Source organism: Rhea americana, unplaced genomic scaffold (genome assembly GCF_003343005.1).
Source record: "Rhea americana isolate MKP2758 unplaced genomic scaffold, rheAme1 scaffold_44, whole genome shotgun sequence".
Lineage (NCBI taxonomy): Eukaryota > Metazoa > Chordata > Aves > Rheiformes > Rheidae > Rhea > Rhea americana.
Window position 1 is genome coordinate 4,369,653 of NW_028186579.1, and position 22,294 is coordinate 4,391,946.

Below are 22,294 nucleotides of genomic sequence, written 5' to 3' on the forward strand. Positions count from 1 at the left end.
GCTCTAGGTGACCCTGCTTGAGTGGGGGTGGAGGGGAACTAGATGATTTCCGGAGGTCCCTTCCAACCTCAACCATTCTGTGATTCCATGAAAAGTCTGCTACAGTAACCACTTTACCAGAAAAGACAGCGAACGGAAACTAATTTCCCCTAATTTGCTCTGCTAATCAGCAGCATTGCCTTTCCAACAGATGTTCTTCTCCATTCATGGATGGAATGGATGTCATTCTCCAAAAGAGTCATTAGCCAGTTTCAGTAATAGGAAAGCTACAACTGAGAAGGCAACAAGCAGTTATAGACAGACAAGTAAAGCAATACCAAAGTGCTGACAGAACCAGCATGGGTCCATACAAAAAGAAATATTTATAAGCAGAGTAGGAAAACAGGAATAATAGACAAAAGGACAGCCTTGTTAAGCATTCTTTTAAAAGTATCTTTTTGTTAACTGAAGCAACAGGACATATTAGAAGGAAACAATATAACAATTTTAAAATCTTGATAAAAATTCGTTTAAAAACATTCAAATTGACAATGTCTCTTTTTATTAACTTTTGCAGCAGAGGAGTAGATTTAACATCTCAGCAGAGAGACAAACACTGAGAAGTAATACAGGAACATTCAATTTGATTTACTTAAAAACGACTAACTTCGGGAATAACTTTAATAATAAATATGACAAAGTAACTTTGAGCTGTGATTACACTATTAGGAAAATAGACCAAGAACAAGTAATAAATGCACCACTGACTTTACTGAAGCCAACTTCCAAGGTGTATTTACAGTACAACATCATAACACTGACAAGAGAATCATCCAGTGAAGATGCATGTCTAAATTGTTTCCCTAAAACATTTCTTGTCAAGTTCAAATGTCARAATGTGTTTTATCCAAATGTTAGTTCTACTATATCCCAATAAAAGAACTGAACAGGCAGTAGGCATGTTGCCTTAGCTGCCAAAAATGTTTAACGAAATATGAAAATTAATAAGGTTTGAGAGAGGTTTTATGTGAAAAGCCTATTTAATATTAGCAATAACCATAACTGCATATAGATGAACATTTTTTTCTCCAAGATTTTTATTTGAAAAGCTCCAAGGGCAGCTGAGTTGTTTGAATAACATTGATAGATTTGATGTTACTTGCAATCAATTCAATATAATTAGAAACTGTGATATATTACTTACAGGTTCAAACAGGAGTAAAATTAAGCCCCCTTTTTTATCTTGATAACAAATTTGGTTTCAGGAGTTTGAGTGTTTGAAGAAAAGGGAAATAATGCCCCAAATTCTAGGACATAATTAAATTTAAACTTTTATTTCAAGCCACCGAACAAAATCTATAACCAAAAAGGGGATGGAGGGTGAGAGAATCTCATCACCCTCTTTCTCTGCCATTGTCCTTCCAATTGTCAAAAAATGTATCTGTTCAGTTATGTTCTGGTCATCACAAATTACATCAATGAGAATTCTGTCATTTACTTATAGCAGGATAGATCCCTTAAACCGCTGAAGCTAACAATGAAAGTCTTTCAAATAAGTATCTTTCCTAAAGGAGGCATGTCCACGCACATTACATTTTTCCAAAGATTTAAGGTGAGAGAGATCATTAAGTTGTCTTGTCTGATCCATGCAGTTCAGGCTATGTAATAGCCATTCACTATATTTTCCAATAAATCCCATACATCCAGAAAGACATCCAGTCTTGAAGGTATCAAACAGACAAATAATAAATTTTTCCTTGATTATTACACTCCAAGGATCAATCAATCAGATTYTTAAAAGCACATACCTTATTCCTAATTTAAGCCTACTTGAATTTTACCTCCAGACACTCATTCTTGCCTTTTTTTCTGTTATATTGAAGAGCCCACAGCAACTACTTTGTTCCCCTAACTACAATATTTTGTACCCTGATCTTAGCTTACCTGTTTTCCATTCTCTGTGCACCAAAAATGATATAATGCACCACTTCAATCACAGAATTATTTTACGGATAAACTATAAGTSAAATTATTTGACAAATCTGATTTATGATAATAATACAACCATATGAAATAAAGACAACACAAATGAGATGAACTTGTTAAATATTTCTACAAATATATCCTTAAACAAACAGGTTAGTGTAACTAGATCGGAATCTACAAAAGCAATAGGCAATTTACCAAAATATATTATCTGCCTGAATTGGCCATATTCCTTTAAATTTTGTTCATTTTCTCGGTTCTGTGCTATCAGAAGTACTAAATGTGTTTCTCTTTCACCAAGTGTTAATAAAGATGTAAACAAAATCATTACTATGATTCTTAAGAATCTACTAGACTTCATTTCTCTGACATTCATTTCAACATAAATCTTTTTAAAATTACTTCTTTTTTTTAAAAAAAAAAAAAAAAGGTGCAGCTTTATTTATCCCAAAGGAAAACAAGTTTGATACAACAGTTAACAAAATTAAATGCTGTTCCAACTATATTCTTGTCTTCTCTGTTCTCCCAGTTGTAAAGGAGGGGCTGCGGGGGCCTGGTACCAAAGAAGGTGCTTCACATAGCTTGTGCTTTTTGATGTCTACTTCTAGAATACAGTTTTACCTTCATATCATGCACTATGACAAACTGATCATTTCTCCTTCCCTCCACTTATTCATCATTGACAAGACTGCTGGAATCCAGTTATAAGAAGGAATTATTCTCAATAGGCACCTTCAGTTACAGTTAATCCCTTCTCAAGCCAAAATAACCTGCTCAAAGACCCTTTTAAGACACACAGCATGCCCATATTCTCCGCCTCTTGTGCCCTGAAAACATCAGAAGCATGCTGAAGCATCTCCTGTTGCTGTGGCTTCTTTCAATGTCATTTATGAAGTTTTTATGACTGCCATGCACCTTCTTGATGAGAGAAGTCAAGAGTCCAGACAACCACAGGCCCCAGTTTCAGCATCACACAAAACTAGTCTGACTTAAGGTGTAATATGGGCAGCACTCAGATCTACACTGTTAACAACCTCTAAAGCCAATAGCTTGAAATCAGGAGTAGAAATGAGAATTTCACGCAGCTGCAGAATAAAAGATGATAAAATACTGCTGTATTTGATAACCCTGAACAGATATTCAGAGGGAGAGTTTGAGGCTTCTATCCAATCTTTGGATCTACCTGAAAATTTTCATTTCTTCCAGATAACTTAGTGTTGATAATTAAAAAGTAATAGGAAATGGTTAAAAAAACAAAACAAACAAAAAACCCACCACACATGCAACCCACACATATACACTCCCTAACAGAGATCCAGGATAAAAAGTTTCCTCTCAAAGGTAAATCTATCAGTTAAAAAACACTGAAATTAAGGTATGTAATGCAGACTGTTAGAGAACCTAATATAACCTAACCACCTAACCTAAGCTTCTGCTATCATCATCAACTACAACAGTAGATTTTAAATTCAAATAAATAAATATATCTATATACCACATCTCACAACAATAAAGGCAGCCCAGTAAGAGCTGAAATGCAGAATACCAAATGTGGTTTCACAAATGAATAGGTATGAAGCTTGGCAGAATCTCAACTTAAGTAAAAACATATTACTGGCAATCTCACAAAACTGGAAAAATGCTTAGCTTTCCACTATGTTCCTACAGAATGTCTGCTTGAAGACAGAACACTATCCAAATATACAACCAGGTCAGACTGTGCAATAATACTCAGTCTTAGTACCTCACAAATCAAAGAATACATCATATATTTATATCATTTTAATCTAGATGCTATCAATATTAATCACTCTGCATATCTGGATGCCTCTACTTAAATTAATTCCTGACAAGGCTCCACAAGTAATCCTGCTTTTTTTTTTTTATATGATGAAGAGCCTAAATTAATTTTCCTAATCATTCTTGGTGAAAAATTTACCAATTGTCACAGTTATTTTACAACAAAAGCACTTAAATACACACAAGCACATATTTCTGATGTCTCTGTGAAGAGGATAATACAATGATATCCCAAGTATCACTTATTTTAGATGGAAATAAAATATTGTGATAAATCTTAAGTTAACATTTTAATAGTTCTAATTTACATTCACATTTGAGTATTAAAGGTTCCATTAGCATGGCAATATCATACACAAATTCTGTATCACCACCAGTAACTTTTCAGTGCTCTGCAAGTCAAAAAATATATGAAAAAAAAAACATTCTCCATCATTTAGTTTAGTCACTGTCTAACCACTCTTGATTTCTCTATGATCAGGTAAAATCTGAATCTAATCATATTTCATTTCCATTAGCAAACAGAAGCAGAGGTGACTGACTTCCTGCCTAAACTCAAACATAGAAAGGAAGACTAAAAGAGGTGGAAGCAAGAGCAGATGACCCAGAAGGAATTTAGAAACTGTCTGAGTACGCATGGGGTTAGGAAAGCCAAAGTCCATCTAAGGATGGTTGTGAAGAACAAGAAAGGTTTTCTACAAGTACATAAGCAGCAAAAGGAAGGCTAGGGAAAATGCAGGCTCACTGCTAAATGGAGCAGAGGGACAAAAGACATAGAAAAGACCAAGGTATTCCATGCCTCAGTCTTTACCAGGAAGACTGGCCTTCAGGAATCCCAAGCCCCTGGGCACAGAGGGAGTCTGGACCAAGAAAGACYTATCCTCAGTGAAAGGAGACTAAGTTAGGCACCGTTTGGAAAAACTGGACATACAAGAGTCCAAGGGACCTGATGGGATGCACCCACAAGTGCAGAGGGAGCTGGACAGTGTCATTGCTAGGCCATTCTCGATTGTATTTGAAAGGTCATAGTGATCAGGAGAGGTTTCTGAGGACTGGAAGAAAGTGTCATTCCTTCAAGAAGTGCAAGGAGGAGGATCTGGGAAACTACATGCCATCCAGTCTTACTTCAAGCCCTAGGAAGGTGGTGGAGCACCTATTCCTGTATATTTATAGACACACGAAGGACAAGGTGTTCAGAAATAGTCAGCATAGATTTACAAAGAGGAAAACAGGCTTAATCAACCTGACAGTCTTCTACAAAGAGCTGACTGACTTGGTGGATGAGGGGAAAGCAGTGGATGTTATTTATCTCAACTTCAGGACGGCTTTTGACACTGTCTTCCATACCATCCTCATAGACTAGCTGATGAAGTAAAGTCTAGATAAAGTGGAGAGTGAGGGGAACAGAAAACTGTTTGAATTGTCAGACTCAAAGAGTTGTGATCAATGACACTAAGTCCAGCTGGAGACCAGTCACTAGTGGTGTCCCCAGAGGTTGATGCCAGGTCCAATACTGTTTAACATATTCATTAATGACCTGGATGATGGGACCAAGTGCACCCTCAGCAAGTTTGCAGATGATACAAAACTTGGATGAGTATCTGATACACCAGATGGCTGCACTGCTATTCAAATCAAACTCAACAGCCTGGAGAAATGGGCAGAGAGGAACTTCATAAAGTTCAAAACAAAGTGGCAAGTCTTGCATCTAGGAATAACCCCTTCCCCCAGTATGCACTAGAGCTGACCAGGTGGAAATCAGCTTTGCAGAGCAGGACCTGGAGGTCCTGGCAGACAGTAAGTTGACCGTGAGTCAGCAATGAACCCTTGTGGCAAAGAAAGCCAATGCTATCCTGGGCTGCATCAGGCAGTGCTGCCAACAAGTCAAAGGAGGTGATCCTTCCCCTCTACTCCGCACTGGTGAGGCCGTACCCTGGAGTGCTGGGTCCAGTTCTGGGCTTCCCACAGTAAAACAGACATGGATTTACTGGAACAAGAGCAACAAAATTCCACAAAGATGATTAAAGGTTTGGAGCATCTCTCATATGAGCAGAGGCTGAGAAAGCTAGGACTGCTCAGTCTAGAGAAGAGAAGGTTCAGGTGGATCTTATCAATGTGTATAAATAATTGATGGGAGGGTGTTAGGAGGACAAGGCCAGACATTTCCCAATAGTGCTCAGTGATAGGACAATAGGCAATGGGCACAATCTGAAAAGACAGAAAATTCCACTTGAACATAAGAAAACAATTCTTCACTGTGAGGGTGCTTGAACACTGGAAAATATTGCCCAGAGAGGTTGCGGAGCCTCCATCCTTGGAGATGTTCAAAACCCAATTGGACGTGGTCCTTGGTAACCTGTTCTAGCTGATCCTGCTTAAGCAAGGCGTTGGACTAGACAAACTCCAGAAGTCCCTTCCAACGTCAGCAACTGTATGAACATGTGGGTGGTTAGGAAGAAAAAACAAAGACGACCCCCTCAAAAATCCTTACATAGAGTGACAATGAATCATACATGATAGTTATTGAGGCTCTTAAAATACTGCTGCAGAAGTTTACCTGAATGCCTAAGCTTTTCTGTTTTGTTTGAGACCAGTATTAATAAGAAGTTTGGAATATTCAGGGCTCACATAATAAAATTTTCACAATTCTGGCCGCATAAGGATTCCTTTCTGCAGTGTCTTACAGTAACTGACTAGATCATTACCTTCTAAGCCTTATGATGAATAGACATCACTTTAAAAACATACTCTGGAGTAACATAAAACAAACATTCTTCAGCTCATTCCAGGCAACAAAATGTATTATTGGGCAAGGATTATAGATACTGCTTGAATGCTCACTGTGAGAGGCAGCAATTTATCATTAGATCGTGTTTTTCAACTGAAGTCCCCACCAGTTTCAAGCTTATGTACACTGTCCATTCACCCCCGCAAACAATTAGGGGAGGGAAAGGAAGAGGACAGGGGAACTATTCTCTTGCCAGAATCCGCTGTATTGAAAAGATGATCAGGAACATGCAGCTCAGAAGAGCTCCGGTGTGAACAGGACACAGCTAGAGGTACAGGTGGCCTTTTGCAAGACAATCCTCCTGCACCAAGACAATCCTACTCCCACACCTCTCATACACTGTATTTGAAGGCCCCTGCCTAGAGGAAGTACGATGGAAGTGCCTTGCCCTCTAATCTCTGACAGTACCTTGGTTCCTTTTGCACAGCCTCCTCTACCACATACCAAATTTCTCAGGCTTCTTGCATTCCTCAAAGCATTCTGAAAACCTGGCCACTCCCTACACACCTCTTAACACAAAGGTCTTACATCTTTTCCTACTAAGAAGCTAGCATACACAGTGCAGAGACCGGTATGTAACCTTTCAGACACAGAGAACGACTTAAAGGTTTCATCCTTCAATGTCTTTACTAACACTCCAGAAATGCGAATGAGCTGACAGCTATCACAAGGAAGGCTGGTAACCCTTCAGAAAGAAAAGATTGTCAGACTGAAGCAACAGGTAATGAGAATAATAATTCTGGGAGAGATGAATATGTTACAGTATCACCTTATGTTATATTGGTTCTGCTATATGAGCTTTTCATGGAGTCTTTCTTTAAGATGAAACTGAAAACAAGTTTGTTGTTTACCAAACAGCACAAAAAAAGGCTACATTCAAAGGCTGTAATCATATCCAATAATAATAATCTAAATAATTTCATTTTGAAATAAAAAGCTTATTTTTAACCTCTTTTTTATGAGATTTTTTTCTCTCAAGTGAGTTTTGGGAATGAAATGCACAATTTTGCACCACAGAGGTTATCTGTGCAAAACATATATTCCATAACTGTGTCCCAAGGCCTGATGGACACAGTCAGTGCAGAAGTGCTAGCACTGTTCTTTGTATATCTTTCTTTACCTGGCTTCYCTGAATTACCTTCTAGCTTTTCAACTACTTCTTGTTCTTCTGTTTGCAAACATTTTTTCATATGCTTCCCCTTTTTCACCTGACTTCTGCTAYACAACAATAGCAGATGCCTACTAGCTCATTATCTAAAAAATAGCTTATGTTTTATTTAACTGAAAATTTCAAAGATTTCTATAAGGAAATAGCACCCCTGTGTACAAATCACTGCTCAGTGGGGAACATAAAATAAAAGTGAAAGTAGAAGTTATTTTGCAATCCTGAATATGACAATGAAAAATCCTCTCTCTATGAGGAAAAAAAAAGGAAAAACAAACATATACTCAGGGCAGGGAATTATTGTGATAAAATTATCACATTGACTATTTGATCTGCAAGACTGGATTTGAGATCAGTACATACTCAATTAAAGAGTAAACAGAGGTGCCCTTGAACATACTGTTATGTTCTTAACAGCTTTTTGGCCTAAACTTTTCCCTAATTTTATAGAAGCAATTCTTGTGTTTAATAACTTTACAATGTCTGATGAGATTTATACATGATAAATACATAACTTTTAAAAACACTGCTTGATACAAGTTACTATGATTTTCTTTTGAAAGGATAAAACAAAGAAGGGAGGTTTTGTGAATAATTTCCCCACACACACACATACTGAAACTGTCTTCCCATAGATCGTCCTGGACCTGAATCAAATGACGTTCTAGTGATCTGGAAAAAATGACTTTTTCCTCCTCTAGATCTATATTTCTTTCATTAGTTACTTTCCCCCCCCAACCTGCATTTCACATTGTTAAAGTCTAGACTCCACATATCAACTTTCTCCTTTCTATACTTAAAGAAATTCATAATCTCTTTAGCTGCACTGACATACTCCCAAATAGACAGTATTCTCATCTTTACTGTTGTAAAGTTGTTTCTCTGAAAAAGAATTCAAATAGGAACAATTATGGAATAGCTTCTTATTTTCTTCATTGCTATCAAGACCATTTCACAGCTTCAATGCATTATTTTTAGTCTGTTTCAAGAATTCCAATTTCATGCTATACAAGTCAGAAATCACCTATTTCACCTGTGCCCTTTATTTCCTTCTGAAAAAACTCAGGAAATGGTTCAAAATTGTACTACTGGCTACAGTAAACCTTTAACAATAAGCAACATAGTTAGGGGAAAAATCTTTCCTTTCCTGGACCGCTACAGAATCTCAGAAGATTCCTGAATTTTCCTTTTGAACATAGGATAGATTCAGCTCAACTTTGTAACAGGAACAAACCTCAGATACCATGTTGAATGCTGCTACTTGTTACAGTTCATGCTGYGCTGAACGTACTCAGACTAATTACTACCAAAACTTACGAATAATCAAGCGTAGCAACAGGAGAAAGTCTCTATGCAAAGTAAAGTTCCAACTTACAGGACAGTCCCAAATATAAACATATACAAAATGACTGTTCATTTGAAATGTACTTGACCAAAATTTTCTGCAGTTTTGATAAATAATCACAACGGACAATTACTTGCAAGTAAGAGACAAAAGACAGCTTGCTTGGAAAGCAGTACATAATTTTAGATATTTTTACTGATTATATCCTCTTCACACACATTTTAATCTGTTGCTCAATAAATTGTTTCTTTGTTGTTCAGAACTTCTCATGACTCCCTCAGAGCTTGAAAGAAATGAAAGCAGAACAGAGGTTCCTCAGTGCACCGTTCAGACGTGCATGCATTGCTTCTGTGGAATACGAATGCCTTTTGCAAAAATTCTGCAAACTGCATTCTGTATTAGACATCTTACGACTTCAGATGTGTTGATGCAGGTAATAAATGTGCCATTAATATTGTTATATTGCCTAATGAACCGAAGTAGCAACTTAAAGTAAATAAAATCAAAATGAAATAGGAATAAGGTTTCCCATGTCCCTGTCTACCTGCCTCTCCCCAGACTCTCAACAGACTTGAAACWACTGCATTAATGCAGCAAGCAATAGCTTGCAAAAGGATGCAAACCAGCTGAAACATTTGACAGACAGTGTTAAATACCAGAGGATTCATATCAACCACTTTATTTGAAAAGGTGCTTTGATGTTGGCTATCTTTCATGTACCTCTTTCATGGCACATTAATAAGGAAAACTGAGAGGGGTAAATTAAGTCCCAAGGTCGTATCTAGAGTTACAGCACTGTGGGTACCTGATGAAATACGGATTAATGCTGCATGAGCACTGAATAAATAAAACCACTTCTGTTAACCACTCAAACAAGTTTTACAAGTAGTTCTGAACTTCATTCGGCAACTAGACTTCAGACATCTTAATCCCCCCACACTGCTTTGAAACCTAATTATCATAATGTGAACCCGAATGTTAGGTCCCTTTCAAACTGCGAGTGCTATGAAGCAGAAAAGTAATGGGAATTAAGCTAGTGTAACATTAGAAACGTAGAAGCACAGAACTTGAAAGTGCCATTTGTTAAAGCTGAGAGAGTATAATGTAGATATTCAACAACATAAAACATTAAAATTGAAAAGGATATTTAAACCATGTGCAGACACCTATAAAGTACAAATGGACCAAAAACCTTGTAGAACAAACATTTCCAAATCAATTTCTTGCCACAAAATTACTACTTCAAAGGGTATTAAATGGCCTTAATTCTACTTCAGCAGAACATTTTTAAGTATTCTAAAAGAGACAATTTAAACAATAAAGAAAACCAAATGAGGACTTTATAAGACATTACAGATTTTTCCCTAATTTGTCACAGTACAGAAGCGTTTGAACTTAAAGAGCAGTAAATTATCAATTAGATTGCTTATAAAGCTTGAAGAGTCAAAAAACATTTTGCTGAAAGTGACAAAAGGATTTTTTTTATCAAGTTTAAAAACAAGCATAACAAAAACAAATACCAAGCTACTCAGAAAACAACCAAAAACATACACTTGGCTGTTTCCACTCTTAGTTTACTGCTTGTTGAAAATCATCAGCAATTTGCAATACCTATTAAACTTTTTCAATATAAGCTGAAATACTTTATTCTAAGTTTGGATTAATATAACAAGTAATTAAAGCTGAATGAGCAAAAATGCTCGTACTGTGACAATGGAAACATTCAGGCAGAAAAAAATGGAATTTTATTTTGCTAAATATGATTGAGTTGTTTGTGTTATTCTATTCTAGCATAGCTCAGCCATCCTTCAGACAGTTTTCAGATACCTAAAACTGACAGCAGACCAAAAAAAAAAAAAAAAAAAAAAAAGCAGTGATCTAAATGTGGAACGAGATTCCAGAATTTTTTCAGGATTTTAATTTAATCCAAAAAGGCCAATGAAATCCTAAAAGTTCATCATCTGCCATGTTAATGCTGACACACTGTTGTTTCATTTACATTTCTGGTCCTGATAAAACAAATACACTTGTCTAAAACAGAACATCTGTTTTGGATATAATACAATGTATCTTTGGCATGAACTCACATGAACTAACATAAATAATCAAGAATATTTATTGAACCTTGTAACAAAAACTGATTTGTAACAAAAAACCTAAAGACCAGATATGACTGTCTCTGGGCTCTAGTCCAGTCCTAATCTAAATCAATAAACATAGCTTTATGACGGAAACTACATGAAAAAAAATAATAATAAAACAAAAAAGTTCTGCAGTTATTTAGGTTGGACGTAGGTATCTGAAAGTGTGTTGGTAATAAAAATATTGAAAAATATTTACTTTAAATCAAAAACTGTCAAACAGAGTGCAGAGAGTTTTTAAAGCCACAAAAGAAAAAAAGTGGGCCATGTGGCTCATTTCCGATCACTGTCTACACCTATTTGTCTTCTCATCAGAAAAGTTCAGTGAAATTATATGTAGTATGTAATTGTCACTGAAGAGGAATTATTTTAATAGTTTTCTTTTTACATATTTATTGGCACTTGAAAAACAAAGTGATGATCAAATAGAATACCACAATAAAATAATAAATATCAAATGACTGATAATTCATAATTATTGATAATAAATATCAAATAAAATATCATAATGTTTTTAAGAGAAACTTAACTGGCTTCCAAGAAGAAGATTGTTTTGAAAATCTCTAAATACTGATACAGCTTAAGTATATGGACCGTAGGTAAAAGGGGAAGAATAGCTTTAAAAAAAAAAAAAAAAGAGAGAGAGAAAAGAAAAAAAAAATTCACTTCTGATCCCTGTCTCCACTTCTAACTATAAATTTAAGTATCATCTTGCAGGCCTTATTTGCAATAGAAGCTGAAGTCTGTAACTGCTAATCAGCCACCTCTCTTGAATGACAGCTTAAGATGTTGATTGGGATTTTGTTTTTGAAGTCCTATAAAACAATGTAGCCTCATCTGCCAGCTGACTTTATTTGGGGTCCTTTAAAGAAAAAGGCAGATAAACTCAAATATCATTGGTTATTTTCTGAAACCTGCATATAGCAATGAACTGAATTCAATTCCACTGGGCAAGGATTTCTGCCGTCACACCATTCGGTGCATCAATGTGAGAGGCTGAATGGTTGGAAAATGGTACAGTGTTAAACTGTAATAGCATGCACTTGCCCTTAAGCATTGTTTTTTTAAACAGTCCCAACAACTGAATTCATTCATAAACCCATTTGCTTAGTGCTGCAACCTGCTAAAGCAGATCATCTTTAGGAATGAATGGTTTTAATGTTACTTAAATTGGGTTCTTAYAAGCTTTAAATGAAAACCAACAATTTATACAGACCACTTGATCCAAAAGTATACTACAGGTTTCCACCAAAATGATTAAAGAACTGTATTCAACCTATGGGTAAACAAAGCCCTCACATTTKCTCTATCGTGAGAAAATGTACATGAGAAAATGTAATTGAGAAGACTTAATACGTGGAAACTGAATAGTCAATCGCATAGGGGATGCGTTCTCACACCAGCAAAATATTTTTAAAGGTGACTGGCAGAGTTCGTTCTTCCAGTTCATCTCTGAGGGTCCCCCTCAAAAGGTGTAGTTGTGACCTTGCAACACATGCCTGCTGYGACCTACTATTCAAATGAGAATTCTATACTAGCTGCTCCACATTTAGCAAAGATCACCTACGTTTTTAAGCTCAGACTTAGGTGTTAAAAGGCCTGATATGAATTCCAGGCATTTCATCAGATTATTGTGGGGAAGAGGGGGAAATCGTCATGACTTTCTGCTACTAAGAAATACCAAGAAGATTAAGGAGAAAGTTTTCTGGAGCTAGAATGAGGACAGAGTAGCTACCTTGCAGGATTCAGTGGTAAGGTTGTGAAACATAGGCACTAGATAATGCAATAAGATGCATATAAAACTAATTTAGCAGAGAGGGCAACACAAGAACACAAGAAAGAAATTCAGTTAAGATTGTCAAAATAGAACAAAAGATGCTAGGACTGCAAGTTCAGCTTATCTGTAAGCCTACATAAGTACACACTCCTGAATGGTAGTATCTGCAAAGTACAGTATTAAAAGCGTCATCTATAACATGCAGTGCAGTAAAAACTTAAAATCTTCCTTCTTTATTTTACTAGATAGTACCTGAGGCGTTCTACATACAGACTCTGAAGTAGGGATCAACTTTTCATCATCTATGAGCACAGCACAAGGAAACTATTAACATCACTACAATATAAATAAATTCTGAGAGTAAATACTATTCTGATTATGCTAATTTTATTTCCAGTAATTATTCTTRTGGATCAACAATTACGTTTACATATTTTTCCTACAAACATCAAAATAAATTTTGGAAAAATTTAAAATTCACTAGCAGTCTTAAGGAAAAATGAGCCAAAAAACTCCCTGAACACTACTAGATAAAGCAACCTACTTGACAACTTTTATGACTTCTGCCTCRTACTAATTTGTATTTTACGAGTTTTTGTCAGTTCCAAGAATTTAGTAGCTCTATCAGCTCAAAATCAATACTGATATAGAATTTGCAAATTCTATAATCTTGCTCTACAAACAGGGAGAAAATATAAAAACAGAGGAAACTTTAGTTAAGAAAACCACCCAAAGGATTATATAAATAAATTTTGCTGTRTGAACTAAACAGTTACTTGCATTTTGTAGCACATGATGAAAAACAATTCAAATGAAATGATTATGGCTCCTTCAAACAAGGAACAAAGTGTTTATGCCGCTACAAAGAATTTTTAAACCACAGGAGGTAAACAACAGTAAAATTCACCATTTGCCAAAAAATYCAATGTTTATCATTCTACACTATCTATACAAATCCGCTGTTTTGGGGTTCAATACAGTAAAGGGCATACTTAATTTTTTAGATGCTTGAATGGTCTCTTTGCTTCACTAAGAATTAAAAAAAAAATAAATAAAAAAAAAATGAAAACCCCTCTTATGTCTCTTGAAATATGAAGTAGAATGAAGCATCTATCTTGCTGAAATTTATAATCATCATAGAAGCAAAGAACAGTGTTATTAAATAGTATCACTTAATAGGAATAATACATTTGTTGAACATTYCTGTAAGATAACTTTATAACCTATGGAGAAGAGGGTCCATTAAATGGAGTAGCAGTTTGAACAGAAATAGGTGATGTCTTTTTAAAAAATTTAAACAATGTATTTCATTATGCTAACACAGTGAAAATTAAATATTACTTCAGCACAAAGAGTAATCCAAGATTAATTCACAAAACATTACGGGAAAAAAAAAAATCTAAGTGTGAATAAAAAATTAAGAGCATTTCTGCACGGTGGAGAAGAAAGCAATATAGGATTGCTACCATTAAAGCTAAAAGCAGAATAGTTTAGCTTGAGCTCAGCAAACTAAGGGATAAAGTTTGAAGACATAACAAGATAAATACCTTCACAACTTTCAACTTTCTGCTGGGTGTTAAAATATTTACTCACAGAACTCTTTCTACCCAGAGGATTAGCAAACATTCCATACCAGAGACGATGCAAGCATTAACATTTGTGTTTAAACCTCATTGATCAGGAAGTAAAACACAGTGCAAACAAGCCCTTGGCATAGGTTTCAGCTGCTAGGCTGGCAGTCTCTGTTACATGGTAATGGCAACAGAGTGAACACCAAGAAGAGGAATTCAGTGAGTGTTTCTTACTGACTCAGAGAACTACCTTCTTGCTCCAAAGAGCTATGGCCATTTTCCCTTGGGTAGAAGGATGAGTCAGTGTGACTCAGCAAAAAAAGATGATGAGATGACAGAACCACTTCAAAAATTATATTTAAAAATACCTGTTAAGTTAAAAGATGAAGAGATGAGTATCACAGAAAGCAAAGCAATCTTACCAGTAAACGACATCCAACGGCGCAAAATATTTCTTCATAATGAGGTCAGCAAAGTAAGCTTCTGTTTCTCTGCAGGCCGTACCATTGCCAATCACAATAGTGCTACAGCTTTGCACAGGGTTTTTTTTAAAAAAAAAAAAAAAAGTTATTCTTTAATTACTCTTTTATTTATTTATTTATTTATTTTACAGGGAGTTTTTTGATACACAATAATTTTGATGTACAATTACTTTGCATAATACAAGGCTTATCTTTATTAAGAACACATGCCTCAGGAAGATCTTCGAAACTCAAAGAGTAGCATATTTACTGGAAACTAGGTTGATTTAAAAAATAAAAATGAAATAATAATAATAATAATAATAAAAGAAATCAAGCCCAATGGAGGGGGGGGGAGTTGCAAGACTAGTGATATCACATTGTGTTTAACAGGTCTTAAGTATGACAGTTCAAGAAGTGATGCAATATTTTCACTCATTTGCGATAGAACTGAACAGTGGGCAACACAGGCAGGAAAAACAAAAATGACGATTGATGTTCATAACAGAAAGGTAATGTATTCACAGTCCTCAAACCCTTTTAACTTTGTATTTCCTTCAACCATTGTAAGTCAAAAAAAAGGGCAGAAGCCCAAGCAATCAGAATTTCATTTCCTTAATAGGAATATCATGTTTTGCAACAGCCTGCAATGTTACTCTCTCTGAACGGCCCCAACACAGCCAGCAAGCCACAAAACCTAATGTTTAAAGACAAACCAGACTGTATACTATGGCAGTTAAGCAGCTAATTCAGTGTATCAGCTGTCTGTCCACAGGAGATCCCAAAACAACTAACTACAATAACCCAGTCGTCATGCTGGCCCCATTTGTGAGTCAGTCCAGAGCTCTATGTGGGCAAGACTTCCTTCGCTTAATACAACTCTTCTGAAGCTAAATGTAGCTTTTCAAACAGGTGAGCATTAGTCAGCGATTTTATTTGGGAAGGGGGGCAAGGCCATGAAATGAGGGGCCAAATCTACTCCTGAGCTGAATGTTAATTTCTACGTCTTAAAATTAAATGGTTCAACRGAATTTTATGGACATGCATTCATATCATGCAGCTTTAGTCACAGTCATTCTCTGATTTCAAATGCTTCTAACAGATACATAGCGTAAAAGCATGAACACAGACTGAAAGAAAAATAAGCCGAGCTACATAGGAAAAAGAAAAAAAAAAAGTAATTCCAGTTAAATCAGTAGAACTGTGATTCCACCAAAAGGATAATTTCGATATAGTGAAGATTTCTATTAGATTTATTAAGAATGAATAATAAGTGAAAGCTTCCTTAACATACTTGTATTGTAGAAGATGCCTCTTTATCTTCTCAGCTTCACGAAATCCTTGACCAGAGTGCAAGTAGACGACATCAGTATGTAGTATTTGACCTAGAACAATCAAAGGCAGAGTCACTGACAAAAATAGAGATCCAAAAGCTATTTCCTATTTCCTGTTGAACTACTAAAGTAATTTGATGATTCACAAAGAAAGGTTTTTAATAAGCCATCCTTTCCTTCCATTTTTACATCTTATTATAAAAATAATTATAGTGGGTGGAGGACAGAAATGCTTTGGCTGCCAGAGCAAAATTGAATTAACACATTTTCCATGTCCCTGAAGACTTATCCACATAACAAATAAAGAGTATCTAGTCACATTAGGCAAATAAAACATACCATATTATCGAAGAGAAAAACAGCAATTTACTGAAAAAGACTTATTGCTACAGCCTTATACACTTTACAGATCCATTAAAGAGAGATGAAAATTAAGAATCCAGGTTTAGACTTGCAATCCAGAAGCCAGAACTCCAACGCCAGCTCTTGACATAATGACTTCTATCAAATTTGGAAACAACTTGGTATTAACTGACATTGATAACTCATGGTACTAGCTCAAGTGTGAGCCGCCATTTCAAGCTAATAACCATTTACTTTACCTTTATTAGCATGTCAGCACATGCAAATGACAAAGCTTCCTCCCTGCTAGGTGGGCATATTCTCAGAGAACAGACAAAGACAAAATATGAAGGGGAAAAAAGAAATCCTTTTCTCTCAAGTATACAGAGGTATCTTCAGATCAGACTAGGGTGCACTGGCAGGGCTTTGTTCTATATCTGTCTTAAAAATCAAACCTAAAAGAAGTTCTGCAAATAGTTTTTCTGTCTGCTTACACTAACACACGACTAAAAGAAAGGAGTGAATTTAAAAAGTGTCCAGATACTCTAAAAAGTGTCCAGTGTGAGACACTACTCATGGGAAAAAAAAGCTAAGTTATAGCAAGTATTTACATTCAAATTTTTTGTTAATCAAATAATAATAATAAAAAAAAAAGATAGGTGTGCTCTTTGCTGACCACTAAGAAGCACAATTACTCGAACCTGTACTCAGGATGGCAGAGAGGATTAGGATTAATGTCTACTTCAGAAAAGGGTAAAAAATACCAAAAGGGACATTGGAAATTTAACCTTATGCCTGAAGRATGGAATTTGCATGACAGGATACATGGAAAAATAATCCTTAGCAAAATAATAATAATAATCTAATAAAAAGCAAGTTTTGCAGCAACTAATCTTTTACAGTAATTGAATATATTTAACAGTCCTTTCAAACCAAAAGAATATTCAGAATTGACACTTACTGGTTGGTGAAATAATAGCCAACTTGCAGCCATGTTTGTAGCCAGGATCTACTCCCATCAAAGTACGACCCCTAACAGGGCTGGTCAGAAGCAACTGCCGAAGATTTCTTCCAAACATCATCACAGACTCTTTCTCTGCATCAGATGTTAACTTTGATCTTAGAAGAATGAAAGCAGAAAACATTTTTCCTCCATTTAGTTTTCAAACACATTTTTGAATTGTTCCAAAGTTGTAAGTTTTTTCCAATAGGTCTTCATTACCTTTAAATAAACATTGCACTTTCAATGAAGTTTCTGACACTTTTTTTTTAAAAAAAGGAACAATTATATGACCATGTCATTCTGGTTCTAAGAAAGTAGGTGAATATTTTAAGTATAATACAAATACCAGTAAGTCTTATAAAAGCATGCACACATACCAACTTTAACAGAAACATTCACCCATTATAATTTTGAGTGAAGGGCAATTTCCCATGAAAGTTTGTATCTACTTGCAAAGAAAGCTGGGTTTGAAAAAGGCATGAGTTGAATTCATCATAGTTTCCCAGTTTCAGAGAAAAATCACAACTCAGATGATGAATGATCATTTAGGCCAGAAATGGACTAGAAAGAAACTGGAAGGGTCTACCCAATTAATTGCTTACACCMTATGACTCATGAGATATCAAGTCTGGTCTATGAAATATTTAGCCAGCATAACTGAAGTCTGCTGATCTGATGTCGCTCTGTGACAGTATTCTTCTTGCTAAATAAAACACAAACCAGAAAGTTCACAAGTTCATGATATTCCCCATCTTTCTATTTTTCATCTTTTCCAACAGAAAGAATGGAAGCGAGTCAGTGCACCAAGGACTGACTTGGGTGACTATTAACACTGTGCAGTAAGCAGTCTCATTTATGTGAGACAAATCACAGTCTTCTTAAGTGAAGGTGTACAAGATGCATGATGTCTTAGTTGTCAAAAGTGGCCAGTGAGAGAATGACTGGTAAGGACAAGTATTTTTGTCACTATATGACTTTCATATAACAAAGCAAAATTGAAAAGGTATGGGACATAAATATTCTTCATCATATGTTTTTGGGGTTTTGTGTATGCTCTCCCCTGCTGCACTTCCACACCAGGTATTCCTTTCCATTTCCAACTGCATTCCATAATGGATAACTAGAATAATTAGGCAAGCAAGAGTAGTCATAACTTTAACACCATCCATACCACTCCTTTCCTTTTATCCATCACTGGAAGAAGTGGACATCTTAAGACGTGAGAAAATTCAAAAGTTTGAGTTGAGTGTGCCAAAGATCCAGTCATATACTCAGCTCAGCTCTATCTCATTGCACAGTGGAAATGAGGAATCTGTYAGTCCTCATTAGCTCTCATTGCCAAAATAGACGAGAGATCCTCTTGACAATCTATGGTAAATGGTCTGTGTCTCCGACCTCTTCGCCATTCACATTTTTGGGTACACAGCCATGGGTTCAGAAAGACAGGCTGCTGTCATCAGTGAGTTTCTGTGAGTTTGAAAGCATTTTATGTGCAGCTGGTTCTATGGATTCCCTCACAGCCAGTCCATTGTGCCCATTCTGAAGGTCAGAGCAGCCAAGGAGAAGAAAAAATATTTTAAAGAAACAAGCAAACAGAAGAATGAATTAAAAAAAAAAAAAAACACACACACAACAGGCTTCAGGACATATGGAGAAGCAGCACATTAGAAACTTTATCCCTTTATCCTCTCTGTCCCAAACTACAACCTCCCCCCACCACAAGTGTGCTAATTTCAGTGCTCATTTCAGTTTCATGATATCTTGTTAATGCTCAGTCAGTTGTTCTTTCCCACACATTACTCGTAGAGCATTTTCTAAGGAAGCGTGCAAAAGGAGAAGAATCCTCCCTACCCTCACCCCCCACCATGTTGTTTCTGTACCTGTGTATACTAAATTAACACAAATACTATTTGGAGCTAGATGGTGAATGGTAAACATTCATTCCAAGACTCCCTAGAAATTCAAATGTCCTCTCAGCACAAAAGAACTGATGCTCTGGGTATCACTAGCACTACAAACAAGAATACTGGAATGGCTGTGCCAGTTTAGAGAAGTGGTCTCTCTATCCCAGTGTCGTCTCCAACCGTGGCTACAATTAGCTCTCTAGGGAACAGGAATAACAGCACTAGCATACCTGTCCTATAATCTTATCCTAGCCTCCAACTATTTTCAGATCTCACAACAGATCTCTTGTCCAACTATTCGTTCAGTCTCCCACYGAATCCAACATGCACTTCCTGCATCCACAAAGTCCTTTAGCAAAAGCCCTACCGGTTCATCACAAACCAAGTGAAGAGTTGTCTCCTTTTGGTTGGAAGCCAATTCCTTTTAATTTCATTTGATGGACCTCTGAGTTCTTTTTTTATTGGAAAAAATGTAAAAGATTTATCCTCAGAAACCTTATACCACTCATCATACAAGTCTTTTCTTTTCCAAGCTGAAGACTGTAAGTCTAGTCAACCCTTCACACAGAAACCATTTCACACCGTGTTCATTACCCTTTCCCCTTCTCTGGGACTTTTATAGTATTAACACATTTTTTGAGATAAGAGGACCAGAACTGTACATAATATTCAAAATACAGGCAGATTGTATCATTGGTTCCGTTTTATCTCTATTCCTTTCCTAAATAACCTTAACATTTTATCTTCTGAACACCTAACACTTTGGAGCTACCTTCCATAGCACTGAAATCTTTTTCCTGAGAGCCGGGCAGCTCAGAGCTCATAGTTTTCCATGTAAAATTTCCATGTTTTCTCACAAGCATCAATTTACAGCTATCTCCACTGAATTTCAGTTGCCATTTCATTGCCTGGTTATCCAGTTTTGCAGCATTCTCCTRTAATGCTTCACAGTCTGCTCATTCCAAACCACAAAACCTTCTTCTTCCACAGACAGTCCAGAGATACAGACTGGAGGTGGTTGGCTGAATTCAAGCCCATGCAGTTAGCATAGTAATTTGAGGTCATTTGTGAGAAACTAGAAAAGACTAAAGCAAATATTTAAGCCTCATAGTCATATGGACCATCTACATATATGCACAACAAAGGTTCAACGAGCAGCATGTGTGTGGAAATAAGCTTGTAAGTGGCCTGTAACCAAGAATGGTTGAACACTCTTGGACTGGAGACTTTGTACAGAGACAGAGCCCAAACTCTACCTTTCATCTCTCCCTGAAATATAGGCTCCCTATGGCCAAAAGGCCAAGCCTTCCCACATTGGAAATTCACGTCAGTCCACCTGTTAAGGGGGTCTTGTGCAGGAATTAAATTTGCCTCTAAACACATGCTATTAGTTACATGCGCCTTATGGAAGTCATGTTTAAAATTGGCACGGATATACAGAAACTTTTACAGTAACAGGAAATGTTACTGAAAGTGCCAGGTGCGTGGGGGGAACATAACAAATGTCCTTGCTATTACATAATATCCTGCCTTTTTAATTTTAAATATAGACCTCTTCTCTCTCTCTAACTGCCTCTCACTCAACGCTCGAATCAATGACATGATCTACCGTCCCAAGTACTGGCCCTTAATTCTAAGTTTTGGATAGTCATTTGATCCTTGAACAAATATCAAGCTACTTTGGGCAATGTAATATCCTTTTCTTTTTCAGTACACCACTGGTTTCATCCAAATGGCAAGATGCCCAGCTTTGTGTTTTTCCAATTTCTGACGATTCTCATTATTATGAAGATACAAGGCAAAGGAGGATAGTAGTCCTCCTCTTTAAACACAAGAGCAATGATTATTTTGCAAAACATAAGCTCCACACTACTCAGTTGCTACATCATGAAGAGTACTGACGAATTCACAATTTCAAGCCCTTCCCTTAGAATCTCAGAAGAGCTCAGGCATCAGATCACTAATAGCCATATTTCATTAAAAACAAATAACCTAATGATCTACTATTTTCTGTATGCACTGTTAGAAGATTCAGTTTTCAAACTGAGATTTAGAACTCCCGACTTCCATATACAATCTGAGAGGCAATACTTTCCAYGGAAAAATGTCCGCAAACTAGCTTCAGGTGCGAAACAAGATATACAGGGAAATGTTTGTATCTCTGAAGACAAAGAAAGTATTCCCTTTGAGAAAGCATGGAAAATTAGGAAAGGATTATCCATTAAAAAAAAAAAGTTCATGCCACATCACTTGTATCAAGTCCTGTTGGAATTATTCCATGCAGTACTGCAACAAAATAAAATGTATTCCAAAGTGCCAAAAGCAACACTAGACATTATTATACCAGATATGAGAAATAATGGTATCCGGCAGAGAGTGGAAGAAAGGAAATTAAACAATAAATAAGGTAACTGTCTTGCTGGCAAGTTTTATCCTTTTGATCACCAGGGTTTCTAAAGGTACTCTTGGAAACTTTCAGCTCCAACATTTAATAATTAAAAAAAGGGGGAGAGGGGCTGGAAACACTAATGCTAAAAGATGATATTAAGTACTTTAGCAGCCCTTTGCTAATATTCCTAAGAATCAGCTTTCGTTGGGAGAGGAGAAAGAATAAAAGAAGCATAAGGGTTAAGTGGTCATGGGCCAGGAATACTACTGGCAGGTGTTTTGCATTCCTCTCCATTGGAGATCTGTTTCG

The 22,294-nt window shown here is 36.3% G+C and overlaps 1 protein-coding gene across 2 annotated transcripts in view; it reads right to left on the bottom strand.

The window, feature by feature from the left end:
* SRBD1 (S1 RNA binding domain 1) overlaps positions 1-22,294 on the bottom strand; it is a 136,155-nt gene that overhangs the window by 82,347 nt on the left and 31,514 nt on the right. For both annotated transcript variants that reach the window (XM_085315870.1, XM_085315869.1), the window contains exons 13-15: positions 17,651-17,808; positions 16,308-16,398; positions 14,975-15,082 (exon numbers count right to left, since the gene is read on the bottom strand). In XM_085315870.1, coding sequence (XP_085171996.1) covers positions 14,975-15,082; positions 16,308-16,398; positions 17,651-17,808 — 357 coding nt within the window. The remainder of the gene's footprint in view (positions 1-14,974; positions 15,083-16,307; positions 16,399-17,650; positions 17,809-22,294) is intronic.